The 26,234-nt window shown below is 38.3% G+C and overlaps 1 protein-coding gene across 2 annotated transcripts in view; it reads left to right on the top strand.

The window, feature by feature from the left end:
* Positions 1 to 24,425, top strand: part of LOC129727442 (uncharacterized) — a 72,790-nt gene extending 48,365 nt beyond the window's left edge. The window contains exons 1-2 of one of the 2 annotated variants that reach the window (XM_055685295.1): positions 17,936 to 18,065; positions 19,181 to 24,425. In XM_055685295.1, coding sequence (XP_055541270.1) covers positions 19,188 to 22,964 — 3,777 coding nt within the window. In that variant the 5' untranslated portion in view covers positions 17,936 to 18,065; positions 19,181 to 19,187 and the 3' untranslated portion in view covers positions 22,965 to 24,425. Of the gene's footprint in view, positions 1 to 17,935; positions 18,066 to 19,180 lie in introns of those variants that run through there. The other variant, XM_055685294.1, reaches the window with a different exon arrangement.
* The last annotated feature ends 1,809 nt before the right edge of the window (positions 24,426 to 26,234 follow it).

Raw genomic sequence — 26,234 nt, 5'->3', positions numbered from 1 at the left:
TATAACACGCAACAGCTGAAAATGTGTGTAAAGTGAAGCCTAATATATAAAAGTGATTGCAGATGATTTTGTGGAGCGCAGACGGATGGGACTGCTTCAGACAATATCGTATTATGTTTAAATTTTTTTGCTATCGGCCTCAAAATTGTATTGATAGAATCGTTATGTGATATCATGTTAACTTAATAGTTGAAAACAAAATGATATATAACCAGACGATGGTTTGAGTCCAGAGTATAACAAATAAGTGACAAGAAAGCGCAATTAACGCAATGAAGAAGAACTATTTGTGTTTTGTTTACAGATGAAAATATAATTTGCTGATTTCCCACTAAAAACAGAAATTAAAATACTGCGTGCTTAAGTTCATATTAAGTGTGCCGGCGTCTGTTCACCGTTCTAACGATTTAGATATATGTACTTACCACCCGTTCTGATTCTGACGGTCTCAGGTTTTTCTCTTATGTGAATCAGAAAGCCCATGAAGACTCTATACCATTGAGCAAACCGTAATGGGATGAGACGGCTTTTTATTATGTCTGAATAGGGAAAGGATCACGAGGGTGGGTCGGATTCTGGATTGGGTTATACATAGAATTTTAAACACTCATCATATAAAGTAGGGTGAATGTTTTTTTAAATCACAAACGCACACACTAAATTGAACAACTTGTTGAATGTGAAAAGGTGGGTTTTGCTTGGGTAAAAGCAAAGCCAGTCGTACGTTTTCTGTTAAACGGGAATAAAAAATAAAGCTCAATACGTTCAAGTTCAAGGTTAACAAAGAAGGGAGTTTAAAATATGGTCCGTGGCTAGAGTTGTGCCATATATGCACTGAGATGAGAATAGAAAGTTGTTAAAAGAGGTGTAAGCAGTAAGATAATCTTCGCATATCGGTTCGCATATTTGCACACAAGAACGGTGCTACAATTGAATACCGTGTTACAATTTGTCAAGAATAATCACTCGGATCGATTTCGCAAATTATCATGAGATGAATGTACCATTTTCTTCCTAATATTAATATAAAATATTATATGGACGGCGTGCGACCAGATCGAACCAAGCGCCACTTTTTTGAAAATCGAGTTTTCAACGCCAGTCAGTAGGTGTTAAAATTGATAATCTATTTTTCATGAAAAAAAAAAAACGAAATCATTTGAACAGTTTATAATAGTATTATAACAAAAACTCTTTGCAGCAGCTTGCAGAAAACAAACGGGGTGGTTAAACTTTAATCGCCGATTACTCGAAATAATGTTTTTGGCGCTTGGTTCGGTCTGGTCGCACGACGACCATATCAACCTGATAATGGTTTAATTTATCATAGCAAACTATTTACAACTACATAATTTTGTTCTTTACAAATCGAGATAAATGTTACAGCAACACAACCAAAACACAAAAATGTTTGCAATTAAGCATCACAAATATTCCTTACTAAAGACTGTTGAAGGATGTATATTTATAATGACATTGAATTGATTGAAAACTATCTTTAAACAAACTTGTAGATAAATACAACAATCTCAACGACAGTTGGATAATTATATTTGTTCTTATTTTTTAAAAAAGGGAATTGGAGCACGCGCTACGCTTTTTCAATGGAATAATTTTTTTCCTGAAGTCTTGGAATGATTTGTACCAAATCGCAACTGCTACATTCCTTTCAGAAGTATTAAATCTGCAGATATAAACAATAACATACGAAAGCATTTGACAGAATAAAACAACATAGGATTAGTTTGTCTAATACAATGTGTCGTAATTGGCTTTCAACACTTTCAAGTTTTTTTTAGCGAATTTATTCATTCATTTAGCGATATATAGCTTTTTTTGTAATTTGCCTAGGGTGGTGAAGTGAAATATAATATCTGATAAAACTGTTTAGATGAACGATGAATACGAAAATGTTCGTTACGACAAAAAAATCTATTTTGTCGTCTCCTTGAGCGCCCACGCCTTGAAAAATCTCACGCATGACGTAACTTTAAACTAAATTATCAAGAAAGTTGATTTTTCTTAGAAATGTCGTTGCGGTAAACACGATTAGTCAAGAACCATTTTATCGATTACCCTGAAAGTTAGACGAGTTGTTTCTGACTACAATAGATAGACAAACAGGAATAGCACATGTTCAGTTATGGGTATTCTGTAAAAAACGAAAAAAATTGACAACAGGAATTGAATTCATGTCAGTTTTATATGACGAAAGTTTTTTTTTTGTGAATTTTGATATCTATACATTCGTTCATAGAAGAGCATAAAAAAGTAAATTTATTTCGTTTTGACATATGTGTATTTGATGCTGTCTAAGATAATGTACGCTGCTTGTGTTAATTTTGAAAATAATGATTTGCAATTCAAATATTCTACTTAGCCTTTGAAATATCCTTAATTTGCGGGCAGGCAATTTAACCAAATCGTAGTGTTTAGTACATATCTACATGCGATTTCGGATGATATGAAATAAATAAAGAAAAAAGTAGGAGGGTGGTATTCAAGACACGACCGCATGACGTTGGACTGCGGTATTCTTATATTCCATTAAAACAAATAATAGAGAGAATTGCAACTCTAGTATTTGCTGCAATTTTATCTAACAGTGCATTTCTGAATGCTGAGACGTTAGAACGTTATAAATAATAATATATACTGAAAGAATGGATATCTTTTATTTAATCACTGTCATTTCATACATATTCGAATCAACCCTTTGTTTGCTGCACTACCAAGACAATCATTTAATTGAGCGAATTGGTAAAATTTTCCTATCTAAGCAAAAAGCAAACTTTACGAAACTATCTGAAATTGGAGCTCGAACGATTCAACCGAAAATTTTAAATTTGAAAATTGTTTGACATTTAATCGATAAAACTCATGCTAGGTTAGTTCCAGCCCAGCATATAACTTCATGTATTTGAAAAAAAAAAAAAAAACGTTTGGTTCAATAACTCAATATAGCAAGAGCTCAATCACACGTTTTTCGGTAGTTGTTATCAAGGTTTGGGCGAGTGACAGGAAAATATCTTAACTTCTTCAGTTGTGATTTAGAGCATTTCTACTTGTTTTGTTATTTTTCACGATAGCGACAAGTTTGTTTCTTTCTCTGTGTGCGAGAAACAAAATCAAAACCGCGCACCGAGAAACAAAAACGAAAATTTAATGAATGCTCATTGAGAAAACTTGCAACTCTTTTTACCAATAATTTATGATACTCAAAAGAACCCGTTTTGATCTAAATCAAATTTCTAGTAAATAAGTGTTGATCATTCATAGGTAGTAATTTTTCCTCGAAGAATAAAGACTGGCTGAAGAAGTTAAAATCGCTGCTGTAAAATCAAATTCACAACTGTGTTCGTTAAGACGTTTTAATATTTTCAATGACAATAATAATCTTCGATAAACACCCGCTATAGTTATTCACACACATGCTATAACTATCTTAACACGCGTTAAAACTATTCATACACACGCTGTAGCTATAGCTATCCATACACACGCTAATCCTTCCCATACATCCGATACAACTATCTATACACACGCATAAGCTATGCAACCATGTGCTATTACTATCCATACATACGCTATAACTAATCATTACACACGCAGCAGCTATCCACACACAAGCTATAACTATCCGTACACACGCTGAAGATATACACGCAATAGCCATAATATGCTACACATGCTAGTGTCTTACACACGCTATAGCTAGCCATACACACGCAACAGCGCCATCCCTATCATCGCAAATGGCATAGCAAACAGATGCACATACGCTATATGTGCACACTGCACACACACTAAATGGCGGTAGCTTTCCTAGTGGCGGTGCTGGCTCGTGCAGTTTCTGGCTGTTTTCATCCAACGATATCTGAATTGGATTACCGCTGGTGGGGTCCAACTCAGATCGAAGGAGAACCGAACTGAATGAAGAAATGCAGCTTCCCACTACCTCCGCCGCTGCTGCCCGATACCACCGCTCTGGTTCTGCTGCAGCTCAGTTTGGCCGCTGGAATCAGCCACCGCTGCTGATTATACAAGACCGGCCTGGTGGCCTTTCACTTGTTAACTGATGTCTGCTATGAGACGACACAGGCTATTATATAGCCCAAAGCAAAAATCCATCCGCGAGCAAACAAGAAGCGAGCTTGTGATTGATTGAATGTGCACGACTTTTAACACAACTTATAACTAGTTTAGTATCGAAAACATATTTAAATTACTATATGACAATCTTGCGCAATATTTCCCCCATCAATCAAGCCATTGGTGTTTAGAATCTGTTCAGTGGTAATGATAAAAGAAGCATTTTAAAACGGTGTTGAAACACCTGTTGCAGCTACCGAAAGCGAGCTCGTTATTGGTTGAAAGCTGTGAGACTGTTTACAAAGTCAGATCGGTTGTATCCGTTAGTGTCGACTGTGCTTGTGAAGAGAGGTGGTGATTGGTTGCTCGGTATGATTTAGACAATCGATGTGATTTATCAATTTTTCAATAGTGTATCTCGAACAATAGGTTATTTTTGTTACATAAATTCAACCGTAAAAGAATTTCTGATCGGTTGATACCAAAACCTCGAAATTCTGAAAAAAAATGACTGATATATAAGCGCTCAAAACCTGACCACTTTTCCCTGGTTTTCCCCGGTTGAATTAATAGATTTTCAAATTCAGGTGCCTAACTTCGATATAGACGTTAGTCCAACGTCAAAAACTCCTACACATATTCACACAACCCCTCCAAAAGTTTCCTGTCTTCAAATTGCACACACACGCATCCGGCAGTAAAATGTACACATGTGTGGTTGATGATCAAATAAAAAAAAACTTCAATAAGTAACTTGAAATGAGTGCGAGAAAAATAAAATATGAAAAAGTACGCATAAAGCCGGTACTTTCTAGATATCTAGGAAGAAGGAGCTACTTTGCTAGGATACCATCGTTCACCCAGCGGAAATATCTTATTCGCCGCCGGCTTTCTCTTGCCTGTACGTTCTGAGCGTATATGTTGTAATACGTTGCTATACGTGCCAGGAGTGAGGCGGATGTTCGTATCCGTCTTTGAATCACTCATTCCACTTTCGGTACTGCCCGTCACGACCAGGCAGGTTGAATTCCGCACAGGAGTATTCGCACCGCACTAGACCAAAGGTAGCAGCAACGACATTGACTCAATACAATTTTCCACCACCCCTAATTCTAACCGTCGTATGTTGTATCCTTCACTTTCAATTTTATCCACGTGTCCAGGCGACAGTTTCAGGAGTGGTGGTGCGATGTTCGGCAATCACATGTTAGATTTGTTGCTAAACGCCGAATCAGGACGAAAGAACATCAGAGCTCTCACTCTCCCGTGAGTTATAAGCAATGTTCTCTGTTTATGTTTTCGGAAAAACTCTCAGAGTGAAAGTGGGTTGCAGCGTCAAACAGGCGGTCAAAAATATGCACAACTACATAGCCGTTATACCGGAGTATAAGGCCAAAGTAAAATTCGTCTCCACCGGTGAGTACGATACACGGCGAATGGCATTTGGAGCGTGAAATATGCACTATTTGCTAGTAGTGGTGAGTGTCAAACAATACTTCAGCGGACCTTTTACCCCTCTGGAAAGCTTGCTTGCTATCCGGTCAAGATTTATGTGAGTGTGAGCAACGTTTCTTTTTGCCGATTTTGTTTCCTCCTTTTTTGTGAAAAATGTAATTTATGTCTTGGAGTTATCGATGAACAATTCAATTCGATTTTTTCGCCCTTAATTAGAGAGCGGTTCGGAGAAAGTGGAATCCATCTTGGAATATGGAACATTTTAGGATTGGGCTCTGATTATGGATGCGCCAAGCATTACGGAGTATCCATAAAATAGACATAGATATTTTTTCAAACACATTTTCATTTGACATATTATAAAAGGCAAAAGAAACTAAGCAAAAGCAAAAAACAGCCTATTACACAACTATGAATCTAAGTTATTACAGGGTTCTGAAAAAGCTTGTATCTATTATTTATCCAAGCTTGCATTCGGATGACAGATTTCCCTGGATTGACATGTAAATGCAAGCAAATAATACCCATTTGTAGGTCGCTGGTTTATTGTCTTGCTTTAATACTCTGTTTATCATGCACAATTGAAAAAGTTGCGGCTCAGGGGAGTACAAATGATGCTTATAGCATTTTTTTTCCTGTTCGGATTTTGTTTCAGATATCTTTAAACACAAAACACATTACAAGTGATCTGTTAAATTGAATAGCTATGAGAATTTACCCAGAAGTTCTCTCACAACTTAGTTCAAAGTAGCCGCGGACACATCGTGCATTAGCTTCATTAGCACATTTACTTATTTTAGTGTCTTAGAAGTTTTTCTGGAGCATTCAAAGCACAGAGAACAGACGTTCATCTTCTTTTCAAAACATGTGTAAAAACTTGCAACCGTCATTTACCACTAAGTGGTAATGCTCCCGCTATGTGGTGCTTTTGTCACTTGCAAACCAAGCACTTATATCGATAAAATATCGATACAGCAATATTTATGCAGTGCAACTGGGGAACCATTAAACAGATGTCGTTAGTGTATTAACGTATTTTGATTCAAATTTTTACACACGATTTTCAAATTTCTTTATATGAACATGAATGTCTGTTCTCTGTGTTCAAAGTATGGTGCACTAGCAAACTATTATGTCCCGTACTTGACAGCCTTTTGCTCTAGTTTGTCGTTCGCATTCTGTAGCCTATGCCTAGTATCTCGTGTCGACAGCGGTCGCGGCATCTAATACATATTCATTTGGAATCAGCATAACTGTTTAAAAATATTTTTACAATAAAACTGAATGCTGATCGTAAAACCAATTTGGAAGCGGGGACGAAAAACGCAGTTCTAACTAACGGACGGGTGATGGTTAATAGTATTTGTCGAATGTCCTCTTTGTGGTGGTTTTCGGGCATTCAAAACAGAAATAAAATTAACCTCCCGTGGTGATTTATTTAAAAAAGTACGCGGCAATAATCGGAGTCCCCAAATAGTAGAAAAGCAAGAGTGGGGTAAATATTGAAGCACATGACTGTAGCCTAATGGAGACGTGCGGTACATGGTACAGGTTTATAGTTCGCTAGTACTTATTTCTTCAGCCGATTTTTTCCGAGTTATTTTTAATAAAAATTGATAGCTTTTTTCTGACTTTTGGTAGAAACAGAAAACGCTACCGTGCTTTTCTTACTGTACCCTACCATAGATGCACGAAATCAAGAAGCAAAAAACCTAATGATCAGCGTATTAAAATGTAAGTTTGCTGTTATTGCCCATGTATAGTATAATTTTGTCTCTCCAGCGCATAGCTAGTTTTTTCACTTTCTTTCGAAAATGTAAAGACATGGTTAGACTGGCTGTCTTGCAACCGTGTGCAAAGCGGTAATAAATGTTTATGATTTTTCCCATCAGCTTAGCTTTTAGGTATATAGCGGAATACTCTGTTGTTTGTTCAATAGTTTGATGTAGTGAACGATGGCGAAGTTTTGATTTGTTTTGAACTTGTTTTAACTACCAAAATTAAAAGAAAATAAATTCATGTTTTGAATAAAATTGGTTTGGAACGTGAACGGACGTGAAATGTATTTTATTTGATTATGCATTTTATTTTTCGTTATTGAATAATCCTTAGGATTCGATTTGTTAATTTAATGTTAAAGGCTTGCTGGCTGAGGGTCGACGATTTTTGTAATGATTTGATCACGAAAGCGCATAAATGTCACCTAACTCTGCAGATATGATAATTCATACCCATTTACTCATTTACTTATTTGTCATTTTATTGGATATAAATAAGTGGCACATATAAGAAGGTTAAGTGAAGGAAGGTCAAGCGTTTTGTTGTTCCATTCCTCTTACATAACCTTTTATCGCCCATCTTTTTCATGTAAAATAGCGTTATTATATTATAAAAATTAACTTTCAGTCCTATGTCTATGCAACATAATATATCCAGCCAAACAGATGATTACCAAAATCTTCAAATTTTCTATTTAACTTCCAATGTTGTCCAGATTCTTATTCAGCTCAAACTCTGGTTATAATTTGACTGATAGCTCATTCTCACAACACCTTACGAAACTCTCTGTTGAGTAGAACTCCTTTCTTCTGGCGATATCGCACACCAGTAGCATTTTTCACTTAACTTCTATCATAATTAAACAACAAGAGATAGATCTCAACTCCAAACTGGTCTTGAGGTATGGGACTGGCTTGCAGTCATCATAGGTTCTTGACTCTGTTCGGGAGAGACTGCTAGTGTCAGTAGTATTGTAGCCCATTAATTGTTTTGTATATTTCATAGTTGGTAGAGAAGTCTGTGAAGAATTAACAGAAGGTCGAGTTTCAAATCTGAATGTAGTACCTAGGCTTTGCTTTTCTTAGATAGATTTCGAAAATTTAATTGGTAACCAAAATAATCTTAATACTTTGATTTAACTGAACACTCTTGATATCAAGGCAAAGCCTTGGTGATACATTCCGCAATCGGAACATTACCTGCTGTTGTATTATACACCAACATCGCGGTCAACTGTTGTTTTTTCTGTACCTCGATTCTGACAGAATAAATTGTCATGGACGTAGCACTCGTTCTGGGGCATAGATTCTCATGCGCTCCAGCAAACTGGAACTATCGATTTCTCCGCGTAGTATTTTGACGCCAAGCACAGCTTGGTTGATTTATCGATGGGACTCCAGCGGGCATACCCAACAGGGCACATCGATGTTCGTAGGGGGCAGGTCAGGATTGCGCCATGGAAGACTTCTTAGCGCGCGATGGACAAATTTATGTTGAACAGATTCGATTCTGGATTTCCACACAGCTTCATATGGCGACCAAACGACCGATGCGAATTCGAGTATCGAGCGAACTAACAAACAATACAGAGCATGTAAGAAGATGGGGTCAATGAAGTCGTTCGCCATTTTCAGAACAAAACCTAGTTGACGATTGGTTTTGTTGATTATAGCGGAATAATACAGCTTGAATGAGAGTTGGTAGTCCAGCAATACTCCAACTTCGTTAACGCGTTTAAGCATCTGACCACCGATGACATAGTTGTACAGAAACGGTGTTTTCAGATCACGTAACATTTTGCCACACTCACAACCAGGAAATCTGACATGTACCAATGAACGAATTCATTCAGTAGTTTTTGGAGTTTCCGGCAATCATCTTCTTTTCGTATGATCAGATTCAAATTGTCAGCGTAGAAAAGTATTCCACCACTCGCAAGGAGCATTGTCACGGCATTAGAAGTATCACGAACAGTAATGGACCTAGTTTGCTTCCTTGAGGCACGCCAGAGGATGGAGTCAAGCTTTCAGATACTGTTGACGCGATATTCATGAAGAGCTGTATATGCGTGCTTGTGCGTGAGTTTTACCCTTCCATGTCAAATTTACTGCTTTACTATACCGAGTCTCTTTGCATCCTACCCATATCACCTAATTATTATAAAAGGGACTTATCTTTGTTAGGAGGAGAGTCAAAAGGGGTACTGTAGAATTCAGCTTAAAGGAAAGGTATGTGGTGGGGAACCTGAGAATAAACCCATGTTAGAGTCCTTTGGCAACCAACCAGCCTGATTCTACTAAGATACAAACCCACGACCACCCAAATATCAAAGCGGACTCCGTAACTTTGCGGCTACGGAGCTCCCCGCGGTCAACCGTTAGTATACAGAACAATTTCGAGGCTAGCGCTGTTATTCTACTGACACTGGCTTTTTAGGCCAGCTTCGTACCTCGAGATCAGTTGAGAGTAGTAATGTCAAGTACTGTTTTCGAAAATTCAGCTTCATAATGCTTATCGGCATGCAAAACATTTCCAAACATTTCCACCTCTTCACCGTGGAAAAACTCGCGGAGATCCGATATCGTGATCAATTCGAGCGCATAGTTTCGTGTAATGTCCAGGTAGATGCGAATACAAAGCTCACAGGATTGACAATTTTCGCTGGGGATCATCTGCTCAGCGTAATTGAAATGCAGCAGAGAGCGGCTCTCGCTTCGGAACTTGCCAAACTTGCGACCCGACGATGGAACGGATTCGGTTTCGCGAGAGGGAAATGAACAACGAGGAACGTTTTGTTGGCTGGGTTCTTCGACTTTGGACAGGAGCAACGAACAGAAGAGTCGCTTAGTGCCAAGGATCGCAGAAAAGCTGCATGAGATTTCAAGTTTTCTGGAAAATGATTTGCAGCGCATCATTAACCACTGCAAACATTTGGATTACACAAAGGAGGAAATAGACGAAGGCAAGACGCAGGCAGTCGCGTCTCCCAGTACGACACGTGAGTAATCAGCATATGCTCTTGAAGCAAAAGTTATCAATCGGAAGCAAGTAATGCGTCGTGGTCAGCAAGATTGGCAACGATTCCGTGATTGTTCTGCAGCAGGATTCAAGTAAGGACTGTTCATTTTATCAAACGGACACTTTGTTTTGGTGATATCTTTATTATTTTTCAAGCAATTTCTAGACGGTTTTTTGCAAAATGAAGGTTTAGTTTTCAACAAAAAGTACAAAATGTAAAACCTAACTAAGTTCATCTAACTATAAAACTGGTGAACTTTTCCTCGAACTCCACTCATAAGCCTCTTTACAGTTTCTGGCTTAACTTTTCGGCTTGCAGATGACCACATTTTCTTGAACTCATCAATTGACTGTGTTTCTCTACCATCCTTTCGAAGATACCGCTTGATAATTACCCAATAGCGTTCAACCGGACGTAGCTCTGGACAATTTGGTGGATTATTCGCCTTTTCGACGAATTTAATCGTATATTTCTTCAGCATTTCAAGAGTGGCAGCAGCGTAGTGGGCGGATGCAAGGTCTGGCCAGAACATTGGTGGGGTCTTGTGTTGACGATACACAGAACCAAGACGTTTTTGAATGCACTCCTTCCGGTAATTCTCAGCGCTTATGGTTCCTATTGTGAAATATGGCAAACTTTTTTTTCCACAAGAACAAAAAGCTTGCCATACAAGCATTTTCTTACCAAACTTGTCCATTCTAATCGATCGTTTTACATCTGGTACTTCCCTACCTACAATAGAATTGAAAAATTGTGGCCCCGGAAGTGTTGTTGCGTCCAGTTTTCAGTAAGTCTCGTCATCCATTAAAATGCAACAGTTTCATTGCTTTTTCAGTATCCTATCCAACCTCTGACATCGTTCCTTTGCCCGTTCATGCTGTTCCTCGGTCCGTTTCGGTGTCTTCTGTTTTTTGTAGGTTCTGATGTTATTCCTTCGTTTGATATTTTGAACCGTTCCTATACTAACTCTGAGTTTTTAAGCAATTTTTCGCACAGAGTCACATTCATTGGACAGTAAAAGCTTCACACACTTCTGCTCGATTTGTGGAATAGCCGCACCTTTTCTGGTTTTGGATCTTGGCAAATCTTCAAGAGAATCGTATTCTCCAAACTTTATGATGATCTGGTACACAGTAGACTTGGACCTTTTCACAAGTTTTGCAATATTTCTACAGGATAGTCCCTCGGAACAGTACTTTTGAACAATCAAAAAACGAGTATCTTGATCGATTCGTGCCATTTTCCGAAACTTAACCGTTCCGACACCAAAACCAAAACACCGGCACAATGTCAACAAACTCAACTACACGATAAAGGAAGATTCATCAAATTTGGAGTTAATGTTTAGTTTTTATCGTCTATTTAAAATGTCCGTTTTATAAAATGAACATTCCTTAGAATGAGTTAATTCGTAAGCGAAATTCTGGTCGTCGCTGTTCGAAGTGTGGACAAGTTCATGGACCGAAAGATTGTCGTGCGTTCAAAGTTCGGTGCTACAACTTTCAAAAGACAGGGCAGAATATTGTCTTTCATCGCGGAATGGTCCAACTAACACCAATGCCGGATATCGGGTGAAATCGGAGCGCAAGGAGCTAAAGCGTGAGGAGTTGAAACAAGAAGCAGAAAATATTAATCAGGTAGATAAGAAAGAAGATTCCGATGATGCATAGCATTAATGGAGATGTTCGTGAAATTGATGAAAGTGAATAGTAGGGATTTTGTAAATACAAACAATACATGTTCTTTCTAAATAAAATTTTACCTCATATTTGTTTTTTATCGTCATTACAGTTAATCACTGGGAATATGACGGACAATAAGGGTTTAACCGATCAGAGATTTGTTTGTTGTACGGTTGGATTGGAAGCTATCATGTTTTTTAGTAGATTCAGGTGCCACTGTAAATGCGGTTACGACTCATGTATGGGAAATGATCAAACGGAAGTGTCGAACTGTAATCCAGGATGTCGTGATACAAAAGGCTACGCGAACAGCAACCCGTTAAAAATATGGAAAATGGCAAGTTAATGACAGGCAAATCAATTATGTGGAAAATGTAAAAATTACAGAAAAAAAGGAATTTCTAAAAATTCCAATCGCTGGTGTTCGTTTTCGAATCCACCCATCCGTGCCCCCGAAACAGATTATAAGATACAACATACCTAAAGCTTTTGAGAGCGCTATGAATGACAGACTTTACAACATGCAGGTCAGAGGGATCATCGAAAGAGCTGATAAGGAAGGATGCCATATCTTACGTGTCACCTCTGGTGTTGGTTCCAAAGGGCACAAATGATTTCCGCATTGTCGTGGACTATCGGGCGGTTAATAAGGCCACAGTTCGGGAACCTTATCCAATGCCGTCACTGGAGAAGATTTAGGCAGAAATTCCGAACGGAGGTAGCAAAATGTTCTTCACCAAGGTAGATTTAAAAGACACCTATTTTCATGTCGAGCTTCATGAAGAAGTGAGACATTTCACCACGTTTATGACAGTTTTAAACGATTACCTTTGCTCCGGAGTTATTCAAAGGGTAATAGAAACTCTTCTACTAGATTGTAAAGACAAAGTCATTTATCTGGACGATATTTTGATTTTTGGGCGCACTCCAGAAGAATTACAAATGTTTGTTGCGAAAGTCAAAAGTGTTCTTTTGAGGAACAATTTGACAATAAATGAGCAGAAATCCGTATTCAATCAGATTTCGGTAGATATCTTTGGGTTTACGATTGATGGCTCGGGAATTCTACCGGCAGCCAATAAGATATCCGACATTAGGCTGTTCAAAAATCCAAAGGAAATTTCGGAAGTTCGCAGTTTTTTGGGAATGCTGACGAAAAAATTTCTGTCATAAGACTTAACGGCTTTGGGACCTTATATCATCGACTACTAAATTTGTGTGGAACGAAAAACATCAAATAGCGTTTGATAATCTTAAAAACGAAGCGGAGATGCACTTGGTCAAACGAGGAAACTTCGATAAAATAGATACGACCATACTTTACTCGGATGCCTCTCCTTGAGGCCTTGGAGCAATCTTGGTCCAGGTGGATCGAAGCTCAGGACGACGACGCATCATTGCTTGTGCATCTCAAAGCTTGACGGGTGCCGAGAGCCGATATCCTCAATTGCATCGGGAGGCACTTGCCATTGTTTGGTCGATGGAACGTTTCGCATACTACTTACTTAGTCGTCATTTTATATTGCGCTCAGACAGTGAAGCTTTGATGTTCATGAGGAACAAAGGTTGTAAAGATGTAGGAAAAAGAATAATGTCCAGAGCAGAAGGCTGGCTTCGGACGGATCACTTTTGTTACGATTTCGAGCATGTAGCTGGTTGTGACAATATAGCGGATGCCGCTTCACGAATTGGTGGCGGAAGTGATGATTCTCAATATGAAGCGTATGCAGAAGACCACAAACTGTGTTCGGTTACTGCAAACCCTGGCATGATCCAACTATTAGTTTTGACTAGCGGACAGGTGAAAGAAAAATTAATGAAGGATTCTGAGCTTCAGACTAGCTTATTACAGACTAAAAGTGGCCATCAGAGGTCAAGAAAAAATATCAGCCGTTTTAGAAGAAGCTGTACCTGCAAGGAGATATCCTTATGAAGAAGGAGAAACTGGTGTTACCACGCGTTTTGCATCTGACGCACCGAAGTCACCCTGGCATGTCCACAATGAAAAACATATTGAGACAGAGTTTGTGATGCCCGGGCATGGATCGAAATCGAAGAATTTGTAGAAAGTTGTCCTGAATGTCAGCTGGTTACGGCATATAGCCGTCCACCTCCCATAGTAATGACAGAGCTGCCGACTAATCCTTGGAATTATGTATCGATGGATTTTTCATCAGCATCGTACCTGCATAACTGAAAGGCATTGGTATTAACGGGTAACTCACGTTTTCTGCCGAACCTAGCTCCATCGCAACAAAAAACGATCATTTTAAATTTCCAATCGAATAACAGTCATCGTGCGACAACACCGTCTGAGGCGCTGTTATGCAATCTCATACATATTTTGTAGTTACCTATTTGACACAAGCAGTAACGCTAGCGCTGATGTCGAAATACACGACGCAGCGCAAACACGGCAGCAGATGGTGCTAGTGTTACTAACGTGAAGTACTGGAATCATCCGAACGATGATTTTATTGAAGATTTGTTCGAGGTGTTTTGTCTGTTAGTCTGTGGTAGTTTTGGTCAGCGCTGGACGTGCGACGGTTATGGATCCAGTAACGAATAAAACTTTCGATCGTAGTGTCAAGTTCCTGAAAAAATTCGTTCAGCGAACGGAGGAGGAGACTGAAGACAATTCTTGAATGCCAGAGGCAAAAGAGGCGGAAATGACAGAAGCATGACAGAGGCAAATTAAACCACCTAAACGATATATCAATTGAAAAACTAGCAGAGTTTACGGAATAAAGTCAACCAATAACTGATTCTGTATAATAGAGGATGTTTATTCTATTGCGATGGAAAAATGTGAAGTTTGACTGCAGTGTAAAAGAGCGTTTGAAAAATACAGTTTTTGTTGCAAGACGTCTGGTAAAATATAAGTAATTATAGATGAGAAACCCCCAAAGAATTCTTGGGTATCACAAGAATAAACTACCATTTGCTTCCCCTGAAATGCACCATGCCAATGTATGCATTCCTATCCATAAGATTGCGCAATTTTGCTGATTTTAAACGTTTATTATCCATTGAAGTAAATGGTCAAAATGTTCAAATCCTTTGATCCTTTTCTGCAAGCTATTTTTAATCCATTTTCTCATTTCATCTGATTTTTTACATTCACGAATTCTATGTAAATTATTATCCGGAGCACCACAGGTTTCACAGTCAGAATTGGTTACATTACCAATTTTATATTCGTCTAGTTTTTCTTTCTTCGGAATAAGATCGTTAACTAATTTATAAACACTTGATTTAACAGCCGACAGTAACAAAATTTTGGTTTAAATTGTCCCACACAATATCCCACCTGATTCCAGGAAACCGATTTGCTGCTCCAATAGCAATGTGTTTATCGTCAATCAATTTCCAGTATATTGCTTTGGCGGTTTTCAGAGCAGAATTTCGTTTATCCGGTTTTCGTGTTTCTCGTATTCATTAAGTTCCCCATTTTCGTTCCATAAGACGTTCTTAACAAACTGCGCTTGACACTTAGACTCAGGATCAATTAGTCTCAACCCTTCTTTTCCGGGATCTAAGCATAGTTGGTCTCTTGTTATTTTGAACATTCGACCATTCTACAGAAATATACCAACAGCTTTTTTCACTAGTGCAAGATGTTTGTTTTTTTGGTGGCAGAACTTGTGCAACGTACCATAATTTTTAAAAGGACAAAGGAGTTTGTAAGCCATGTTTTCTGGAATATGTTCAGGTTCCGCATTCGATTATTCGTATATTATTTGTTCGCAAAAATGATAACTTTTCAAAGTTTAACCTTATTTGCGCAAAACTTGCAAAAGAGCAAATTATCAAGTTGTCTATACAACCTCTGTCTTCTACAACTGCACTTTGACCCGGACCTATAATTTTGTCGATTATTTTTGTTATTCTGTTTGCTAAAATTTTAGTAAACAGCTTTTGACCCGTGTTTAGCAAGCTGATTGGACGTTGATTTTCAATTAAAGCTACCTATTGAATTTCCTTTTATGGAATAAGAGTAATAGTACCTTCACTAATTTTTTTTGGTGATATCATTACACCACCAAGGTAACCGTTAAATACCGTGAGCATATCATCTTTTAAAATGTCGGAATGTTCTAAATAAAACTCATACGTGAGTCCGCCCGGATCCTTTAAACTACCTCCATCATACCCATCTAAACGCAAAATTATATTGTTCAATGGATTATCAAATCCAATAACATCATTCTCTGGTTCATTAGAAAACTGTTTACTATAATAACTGTGAATATCATTATGCATTTCTGGAATATTTTGCATGTCTTTTGGATAATCATTGTTATCTTCATATGCTCTGATATTGATTCTCTGAGTTACATGGAAAATACTTAGTCGTTCCCCTTCCGCAAGAGACGTTTTCTGTTCATAGTTTCGTATTATATATTGCTCAATTTCCATTGGATTGGATTTGACCACTGCAATTTCATCTTCTACACTTTCTCCAGTTATTTTTCTTGTTATCAAAGCCGACGAATATAGTCTACTTTTCTCCTCTGCTTGAGTTTGGCTTAATTTCCAACTTTCCAATTTGTAAAAATTTCTTTTTTTTTTTGGCTTTGAAAGCAAAATTCCAGCACGAGTTCCTATATGCATAAATTTGTCTAGTTTTCAATGGCTCATACTCTATATTGAAACGTTCCGACACTTCGTCCTGTTGCAATACGGTCGGATTGATTTTCCAATAACCTTTACCCCGCTTGTTTAATTCTTGTTCTTCCATTTTAAGAGGCGAACATATCAATATACACTGATTACAATTTTTCTTTGCGTTTAATTGCAATTAAATACATCAATTTTATAAAATTCTTCTTAATTATTCAAAAATACTTAAACATTCATGCTAAACCTACAAATTTTTTTTTCTGATTCGATTATATATACCTAGTTTTAAAAAAATGAAAACTATACATAATCGAGTCCGACTTGTACAGAGCTATTTTACCCCATACAGATATTTATTTGTTAAAAAAAAGCATGCTATAGAGTTTTCGTTGAGGTTACGTTGCGAAATTTAGCCTATTTGTAACTAAAAAAATGTCAACATTTTGATGAAATAAAAATTTATTTATCATTTCATGTATAAAAATAATGCATTTACCGTTTACTAGGTAAACGTCAATTCCGTAGAAGGCGATCAACGATCAAGCTCAAAATGACTGTGTTAGAACATTACTTTGATGAACAAGAAAAAGTTAAAAATTAGGGACACAAATTCGAACTGATATATTTTGGAATTTACCCGATTGGCTGGAACTTGTTGAAAAGAATTGTAAATTTTCAGTTCAATTTAGAGTGAATACAATAGGGAAGCAAGAACAGAAATGTTACTAATTTACATGAGAAAATAGGGAAACATTCTGAATTGACGCAGTGTAACGAAGAATGACTAGTTTTCTGTGTCAATTATTGTAGTTTCAAACGGCCGTACTAACTTGCACAGGGTGGAAAGAGGACCCAAATAATGCTGCACTCAAAGAAAGGCCCACAACCAGCAGCGAATCGATCGCCCTGCTTTGCAAGATTGGAAAAAATAAATTACCATAATATCCAAAAAGTTTTCCTTCTCTGTGCTCTATTCGATTTTCGTAGGGGTGATTTTTTTTATTTCCAAATTTGGATTCTTATATCAGGATAGTGCGTGTGTGTGCGAGGTTCATCAAACAGGAGAGCGAACTTGAGGCACGCGACCCTAACGATGTGTGTTATGCTCGTGATAGTGGTACAAAGATTGGCTATAGAATTTTTGAAAAAATAGAGGATATTTCGAAAAAGGGAGGGGAAGAGATTTTTTTCCGAAATTCATACCAAGTAAAGAGAAATGAAAAAGTGATTGTTGTGTGGATTTTTATTGATACATTTTTGAAAATTCTCTCAGTATCAAGCAGGACTGCATTTCATGCAGCACGCACGCTATGAGTAGATCGAGATCGAGAAAAACACAGATAATCATATGTTCGGACGCGAGTTTGTTAAAGTTTGGAAATCAGCTTGTTGTCTTCGAAAACTATTAACATTTTGTGAGTAACATTGGTTGAAATAAGTAATGTTATACTGATTATGTGGAATGTGGATCTGCGCAACTTTAGGGATAAATAAATATAAACATTCAGTGTTCGATTTGGTCATACTCAAGCAGGTAGGCAGAGAGCAAAAGTTCGTGGGGCATACTCTGTGGCAGGTGCTGCAATGAAAAGTCACCTAACAGCTGGCTATCAATGAAAAAACGATGTTGTGTAGATAATGACATTCTATGTGCTTTGCATGCCATCGCGCCCAACAGGTTTTCCTAATCTATGATATGGAGACAGCGGTAATGTGAAATGAAACACGCGGAATAAAGGGTGAACCTATTTTTCGGGTTTCAAAGTTCAAACAACCACGGTGATTATAATTATTGACAGCAACGCGGTGCCGGGTCGCACCGTTGTCGCGTTTGATTTGGGGCCGGGTGCCATCAGCGCGTTTGAAATATTCATGACTATAATTAAACAGAAAGGTATGGGCAATCATGCTCAGTGAAACATGTCAGCCGCGATTGAACACTATAGTTGAGAACGAAGAGAAAGGCGCGTAAAGAGCAGCGAACTAATCATTTGTCGACGGAAAATTGGACCAGTCCGTTATTCGGATATTGGCTCCTTACGCTGAATTTCAAATGTGAATGTTGTTTTGGTTAACAAACCACGTCCAAATGACATATCTTATTTACACTACCGATAATTCATGCAAAGTTATTTGTTGATTTCAAAAAACACATTGTAAATTCATAGTTTTTTCTATCAACTAATCAAATTATCTTGAAGTAAAAATATTCAATTATAACAATGGTAACGTTTCGGTACCTATCATATTCATTTATGTTAACATCTCTCTGTTTCTTGTTTCGATAATAGCGACTGATGGTGGAGTACAATTTCTCTTATCTTGACCTTATTTTATAATGTTTTTAATCGTATAGAAAAAAAGTTTCAGTATTCAATATTCAAACAAGCATACACAAGTACCGATAAAATGTTGTATTTGTTTCCTAACGTAGCAGTCAAAAATTTAAAAAACTCCATAAAACTAATTTGCTTTGCTTACAAACTCAATTACAACTGTTGTTTTGTTCAACATTTTGTTTTTCTTCCAGAAAAAACATGGCAGCTTCGGTTTACGCTACTCCACCACCGGATTTCAGCGGCGAAGAAGCTACGCTGAGTGACACATCCAACTCATCACAAACCAACAGTTCAAATAATTCTACGATGAAAGCCTCGAAAAGGTCACTATCGACTACCTTCCTGAGTTCGCCGCAGGCTATAAACGCCCAGCTAAGTTCTGACAGCCTACCGGACTTATCGAAAAAACGACGCAAGCAGTCTATGCCCAGTCGTATCTCCGCAAATGGACAGGAAGGTGGCGAATTAGTTACACCAGCCGTTCAAGAAGAAAAGGATGAAAGTGACAAAGCGGATTCAAATGCAATTGAAACAATTGCCAGCGCATTTGCAGAGCAGCAGAACAACTTCCAGAAAATATTCCTATCGAATCTTAGTCAATTACAGAAACAGCATCTACTGCAGCAACAGTTGGTGGACCAACCAGAAAATGCCGACAGCAGTGGCGAGTTGCTACTGAACGGAAGTAGCTCCATAATTTCTCTTAAAAATCAAGAGAATTTACTAGGCATACCTTCGACATTAAATGATCTTGCGCCGGAAAAGGTCCAACAAGTAGAAACTAATCAATCGGACAGCACTGATGATCTCGGTAAAATAAATGGTGACGAACAAACAAGTTTCGATAGAAACGAAAATGAAATCAAAGATAATCGATGCGAAGATCTTGTCGAACCCTTAGAGGGTTTGAGGGACACATCAATGAAACCTACTAAAGATGATCAACCGGAAGAATCTAAGTCACGCGAATTGATTTTTAAAAAGGAACCATTGCAAGATGCTGAATGGGATGGAGAAATTCGCAATTCGTCGTTACCTAACGTCGCGAAACCCGAGGATTGGCTCTCATTACAAGGACTATCGTTTCCTTTCTCACCGGAGGCAGCTGCAGCTCTGTCTGCTTCGGGATATCTACCTCAGGTCCCTCTTCTGGGTATGCCATCCATATCATCTTTTGGTGCGAATGATAACGCAAATCGTCCGAATGTTCCTCCGTTAAGAATATTCAACCCGGAAGCGTACTGTGGTCTTTGCAATAAAGAATTTTGCAATAAATATTTTCTGAAAACGCACAAAGCGAACAAACACGGAATTTATGAACCACAGAGTGGCAGCAATGATTCCCTACCAAGTATCGGGCCGTTCAATCCTCTGCACCAGTTGTCACAAGTATTTCATTTGCAACAACAGCAAGCCGTTCTTCAAGAGCAGCAAGAGAAAACTAGTCACTCGAGCCAGAATCAAACTCAGGACCAAGTACCAACACAGCAGACTCAAATCCGACAAAATGCCTCCCCGAAACTGCCAATTAATTCGATTCAACCGACAGTATTTTGTGACGTCTGTTTCAAAAAGTTTAGCAGCCTCAGCGCAATGCGTAAGCATCGTAGTAAAGCGCACGATATGTCCACTGCCGCTCAACAACCCCAACAGCAAACGCAGCAACAGTTGCAACATCAACAGGTATCTGAACACAGATCAGAGTCAGAGTTGCCGAATATGTCTTCACTCCGGTTCCCTGAAGGATTTCGTGAGGACTATTCGATTGAGCAGGAGGATGCATCATTTACCCCACAACCACGAAAACTATCACCAGTGTCGATTTTGGCTGCACGAGAGGCCAATTTTTCTGTAGACAAGCTGAAGCGACTTGGAGTGATCAATCCGGAAGCATTTTGTGAAATTTGTTGCAAGGAATATTGTAACAAGTACTTTCTCCGCACTCATAAGCTGAAACGACATGGTATCTTTTTGCCACCGGAAGAGATCAAAGAAGAACGGAGTCCTTGGAATTTTGTACAAACTAGTCCACTGAATCTAATTGTTGGTAATAATGAAATACCGGTATTTCCACCACCATTGAAAAAGTTAACTGGCGACACAGATAGTGATTTATCAAAGTCTGATTTTCTGAAGAGAACAGACCTCAATGAAACTAACGAGGAAGCTCAGAACAACGAGGAGGACTCAAATGAGAAGCAAGCAACATCCAATGCAGAGCAAGAAGCTGAAGCCATAAGCGTAGATTTACAAAAACTGCAATCAATGATAATGCAACTGAATGATTTGAACAACCAACGAAAAATATCGTGCGGTGTGTGCGGAAAAGAGATCGAAAATCAATATTTATTGCATGCCCACATGATACAAGAGCATAACAATATGAATGAGAATAACAATGGAGTAAAATCTCCTTCCGCTTTGGCCCTCATGCCATCATCACCCAATGAATTTGAAGTATGCAAGCAGTGTGATAAAGAGTTTTCGAATGCATTTATGTTGAAGCAACACTTAATTGAGGTTCATGGAGCACAAAATGGAAGTCCGAAGCGGGATGGGTTTGTTACTCCAGACCGTCCTACCACAACTCCTACTTTGAGCATGCCGCCTGGGCCCAGTTACATGGAAAGAAAGCCTACTTTTTCTATGACCCCCACAAGTAGCTACTGCGAGATTTGCAATAAAGAGCTATGCAATAAATATTTTATGAAAACACATATGCAAAGGATGCATGGTATAGAAATAGAGAATGGCGCTCAAATTGGCGGAGTAGTGTGCAATATCTGCAACAAAGAACTGTGCAGTAAGTATTTTTTGCGAGTTCACAAACATAACACACATGGTATAGTCGAAGAAGGAGCGCCATTACCACAGCCAAGAAACAATGGTGAATCACCGGCCGCGGAGAGTACAGAACCACCATTTTCTACTGATGGCGTACTAAAACCGGGTGAAATATCGGATGTAAGCAATCGATACTACTCCCACTTTACGGAGGTTTGTCCTCTTTGTAGTCGTCGATTTCGGAGCGCTAAATGGCTACGAGCTCATCTGCTAAGTGATCACGGTAAATTGGGCGTCGATAAGCTACGCGAAATCGAGCACAAGCTGGGGAGCGGAAGTAAGTCAAACAGTCCTTCGCTTAAAATACCTAATGGAAGCCTGCAGGTGAACAGTGTAGAATCAAAGTTCAATCCAAAGACTGGGTTTGGATTCAATTCACCAGACGCAAAGTTCCTCATGAAAAATCCTTTCTCAGGACTTTTCGGAACAGATCATCCAAATTCCAACGTTGGGCCTAAAAATTACCAGTGCTCGTACTGCCCATTCGCCACACCATTGCTTCCTTTACTATTCATACATGAAAGAACACATACCAGCTTGAGTATTGTTCAACAGCAGCTCTTTCAAGAGGATGAAAAGCAGGATAACCCAATATCTCCAATGTCACCTCTGATCATCAAATCTGAATCTGCTGTTTCGCTCGCGAAAGAAGCAAGTCGATTCTCTATTCCAACATCGATTCCATCTACGGAAACACCATCTTTAACGCCGGCATCGACTCCAGTTCCGTCGATATCTCAAGAACCGATTAACTTGGAACAATCTCCTCGTTCGCACCATATCGCATCCCCTGTACAGCAGCAGCCTGACCGGGAACCATCACCACTAGCACTAGCACCACCGCCACCATCGGAATCTCCTAAATTTTCCGCGCCCAAACCCGAACCGAGTGGAATTTTATCCGAAATGGCAAATCTCACTCAACGACCAGCTATGTATGCATTGCCACAGCAAACCGGCCCACTACTAATGCAGTCCTTTTTAATGGAAGAGTCCTCCGACGCGGTGACCTCAAAGACTGTCGATGATCAACCATCTGGAAACAGGTTTGTACCAGCTGTTGTTTTCCTCCCTGTTAAAGAACGTATCCTTTCTCCGATGACAATATCGTTCACATTGAGTCCCGCCTAGAGGGCAACCTCGAACGAGTAATAAGTGTGAATGATTCTTGTTTGATGCGCTTTAGAATGACATTCGCCAAAGGTAACGGGAAAGTAATCATCTGCAGGAGCAGCTTTCCGGTTCGTAAGTAAATTATTGTTAATAGAAATCCGCAAATACGTACACAATAATCCGAAACACTAGCAAAGCATCGGAGCAAAAACCAAATTTCGTTCATTCCGCTTAGAAAAGGTAAAATTTGAGAGCAAGAAGTGAGAAAAATCAAAATGTATAAATAGTTTATCGCCGTAGATGTATTGTTGTGTAGTGTCTATTGAAAAATAAAAATGAAAAAGAGAAGAGATAGCTGTGCAAATGTAGCGTCCGGTCTAACGTTCGTAGGTTTAGCAGTTGCCATTTGTAATTAAAAAGAGAAGAAAAAATGGAAGTTCACAGAAAAGAGTAAAGTGCGATAATCGCAAGAAGGTTCCTGATTTTTAATCCCTTTTAACAGACCACGAATTTCCAGCAATTTCGGATAAAAAGCATTGATGATAATGAAGGAATAGCGTGAGTCAAGTGTATCGAACTTATTTATTAAAAAAGAAATAAACCTATGGTGAAGAAGAGAAACAAGTTGGCAAACAATTCAGCAACTGCTAGTTACGAATGTTGCACACCATGAATAAAGGCATTCACAGAAAAAAATCTTGGTGATGTTTTAACAAAGTTCCTATTATGAATAAAGCAAACAAAACAGTAACTAATATCTCTTCACGTATGATAGATTTTTTAGGAATAATAAACAGTAACGAAGAATGATATCAATGTGACGTAGTGCTTACCAAATGAGAAAGATGTCAAAATCTAAGGACTTCAATTTTTCTGCTTTAATATTTCGCTTTCGCAAGAGAATTATTGATTTTGCTCAAAAAAGTAATGCATTGATAGCCAGTGTGGTACATATTAACATAAAACGAACCAAATCACCAGTCTCAGGGTTAAACAAAGTACAAGATGTCTAAAAAGGTTAAATATTGCGTGAAGTTGATTCAGCAAAACTAGTCAAATTCGGAATTTACTGATACCTCATTTTACGGATAAAAAGTGCGATACCCGACGTTACCATTAACTACAATGAAACGGATTCCAAAAGTACAATTTAGAGAAAAACGATGTTTGGAGCACACACACACAAAAATAGGTTAAAATGAATCAATCGAATTACAAAGAGCTATCGAATTACCTCAGGTCACTGCTAGAGCAAACGTTTGATTTATTTAATAAAGCTAAAATAACATAACACTGAAGTACGTAAAACTACACAGAATAAACTGAACAAACCTAGTCATGGACGACATAATATCGTCTGATAATCCCTACATTCATTGTAGTATTCTATAGAGATGCAAATTAGTTACCAGTTTAATTGAACAATAGGGAAACTATATTTTATTGTAGAAGTAGATGTACATATGAGGAAGGGTCAAGTTTTAGTTCAAACAAGTTTGTAAAGATCATTTCTAGTCATGTAGAATGTCACTAGTCGTAATCATAAAAAATAATCAATCAAATAACTTTTACAAATTTTTTTTGTTACATTTTTTTGCTTTTGCTATTGTTTGTAGTATATTGCTTACAAGACAAAACTATGTCGTAATGTATGTGCACTCTTCCGAAGGTGGGACAAAGCCCTATGGTTTCGCATAGCGATTATCAAATCGGAATTGTCAGTACAAGAAGCATATGTGACATTTATGCATTGGAAAACCGCCAGACACATAGGTAAAGGTGAACTGTAATCGGCGATTGCTATTGAACAATATAAAACTATAAAACGCTGTGTGCCTTCTAGCAATTGCTGATGACAAAATAGGTAAAAGGTGAATAAAACATCGAACACATTGAGAGTAAACAATACATAAAAACAAATCACTCGCTGATAGAGAAAACAATTGAACCGTGAACGGATCGAAGCCTCGTTATTCAATTACTTTAATTATTGATATTTCATATATTTGTAATATTTAACTCGGGTGATATATGAAGTGTTATAATTAAACCTTTGTGGCGAGAGCATGAGCTTGGGGAAGCTCTTAGGAAACATGCTGTAAACAAAAATAGACCAGAAACACTGCTGGATGCTAGGAAATAGAAATAGAACAAGTGCCACTCTTATTCTCCGTATTCCTTCACTGACAACGTCACTAACGTTAAACCCACAACCATGACTTAACGAGTGACGATTATAACAAGACCCCACTAACACCTGACTGCGTCCCGATACTTCCACGGAAACAGTATTATGAAGTAGAAACATCGTCGATGACATCTTGCCTCAGAAGCGTTACTTTCACAATAACAAACAATTATAGCCACGTTAAGTGATAGTTCTAGTTGCCGTTTAAGCAAACCTTGGTGAAATTTCGTCCTACACATCACTTCCACCATTCGTTGTCATCACGGCGCGGGTATATAATTTATGGATAGCGGGGAAATTATTCCACCTTATATTCTAGTTCAATCTAAAGAGTGTACGAAAACTGAAACGCACTACAGTGCCAGTGTAGACCGCGAAAAGTGTTGAAGAGAGGAACGTTGCGTGATTTCCGCAATGTTCCTAATGTGGTGAAAGGGTACTTTTCTGGCTTTCGCTGTAAAGCACAATAAGGTACAGAAGGGTGAGAAGTGGACGTTGATACTGAGACGTTTACCCGCACTCTGCGGTTATTGTTTGCGCTTATTAATACTTGTTAAAGGTAGAGCTGTGCCAATAGGCGGTATCAACCGCCTACCCATTTAATAATAACGTATTTTTAGCGAATTTGGCGTTTTGATGTGTTGTTGCTGTTGTTGTCGAAATATCGTTTCTACTAATTAGACTGATTTCGCCTTTCATGTCCAGATCACTTTTGGCAGCAAATTTCACAACCTAAACATTAACCCGTTAATGCTGAGTTATGGTTATTTATCGGATAATCACATAAAATTTGATTCAAGCTCTGAGTCCAAGAGTTTATGCCTCGTTTAATTGGAGCTTAGTTAAAACCTCTAATTGAAAACTGACGCATGTGATACGACAATGAAATACATTGCGTTAGGAGATCAACCTGACTGATAGATAATTTTATGTAACAGACACCTAATTCAAATGCTAACTACGGAAATCGCAGAATAAGCGGAACGTCCGCGCTAGGATGTTGATGAAAGATCTGCAAACTGCGCTGGCACCATAAAATAGAGTGATTATATGCTGCTTCAAACGACTTAATTAAATCAAGTATGCAAAACAGATTTCTG

The sequence above is a fragment of the Wyeomyia smithii genome, chromosome 3 (genome assembly GCF_029784165.1).
Source record: "Wyeomyia smithii strain HCP4-BCI-WySm-NY-G18 chromosome 3, ASM2978416v1, whole genome shotgun sequence".
Classification (NCBI taxonomy): Eukaryota; Metazoa; Arthropoda; class Insecta; order Diptera; family Culicidae; genus Wyeomyia; species Wyeomyia smithii.
Note: the sequence above shows the minus strand (reverse complement) of the source record. Positions and strands in the feature narration are given on the sequence as shown.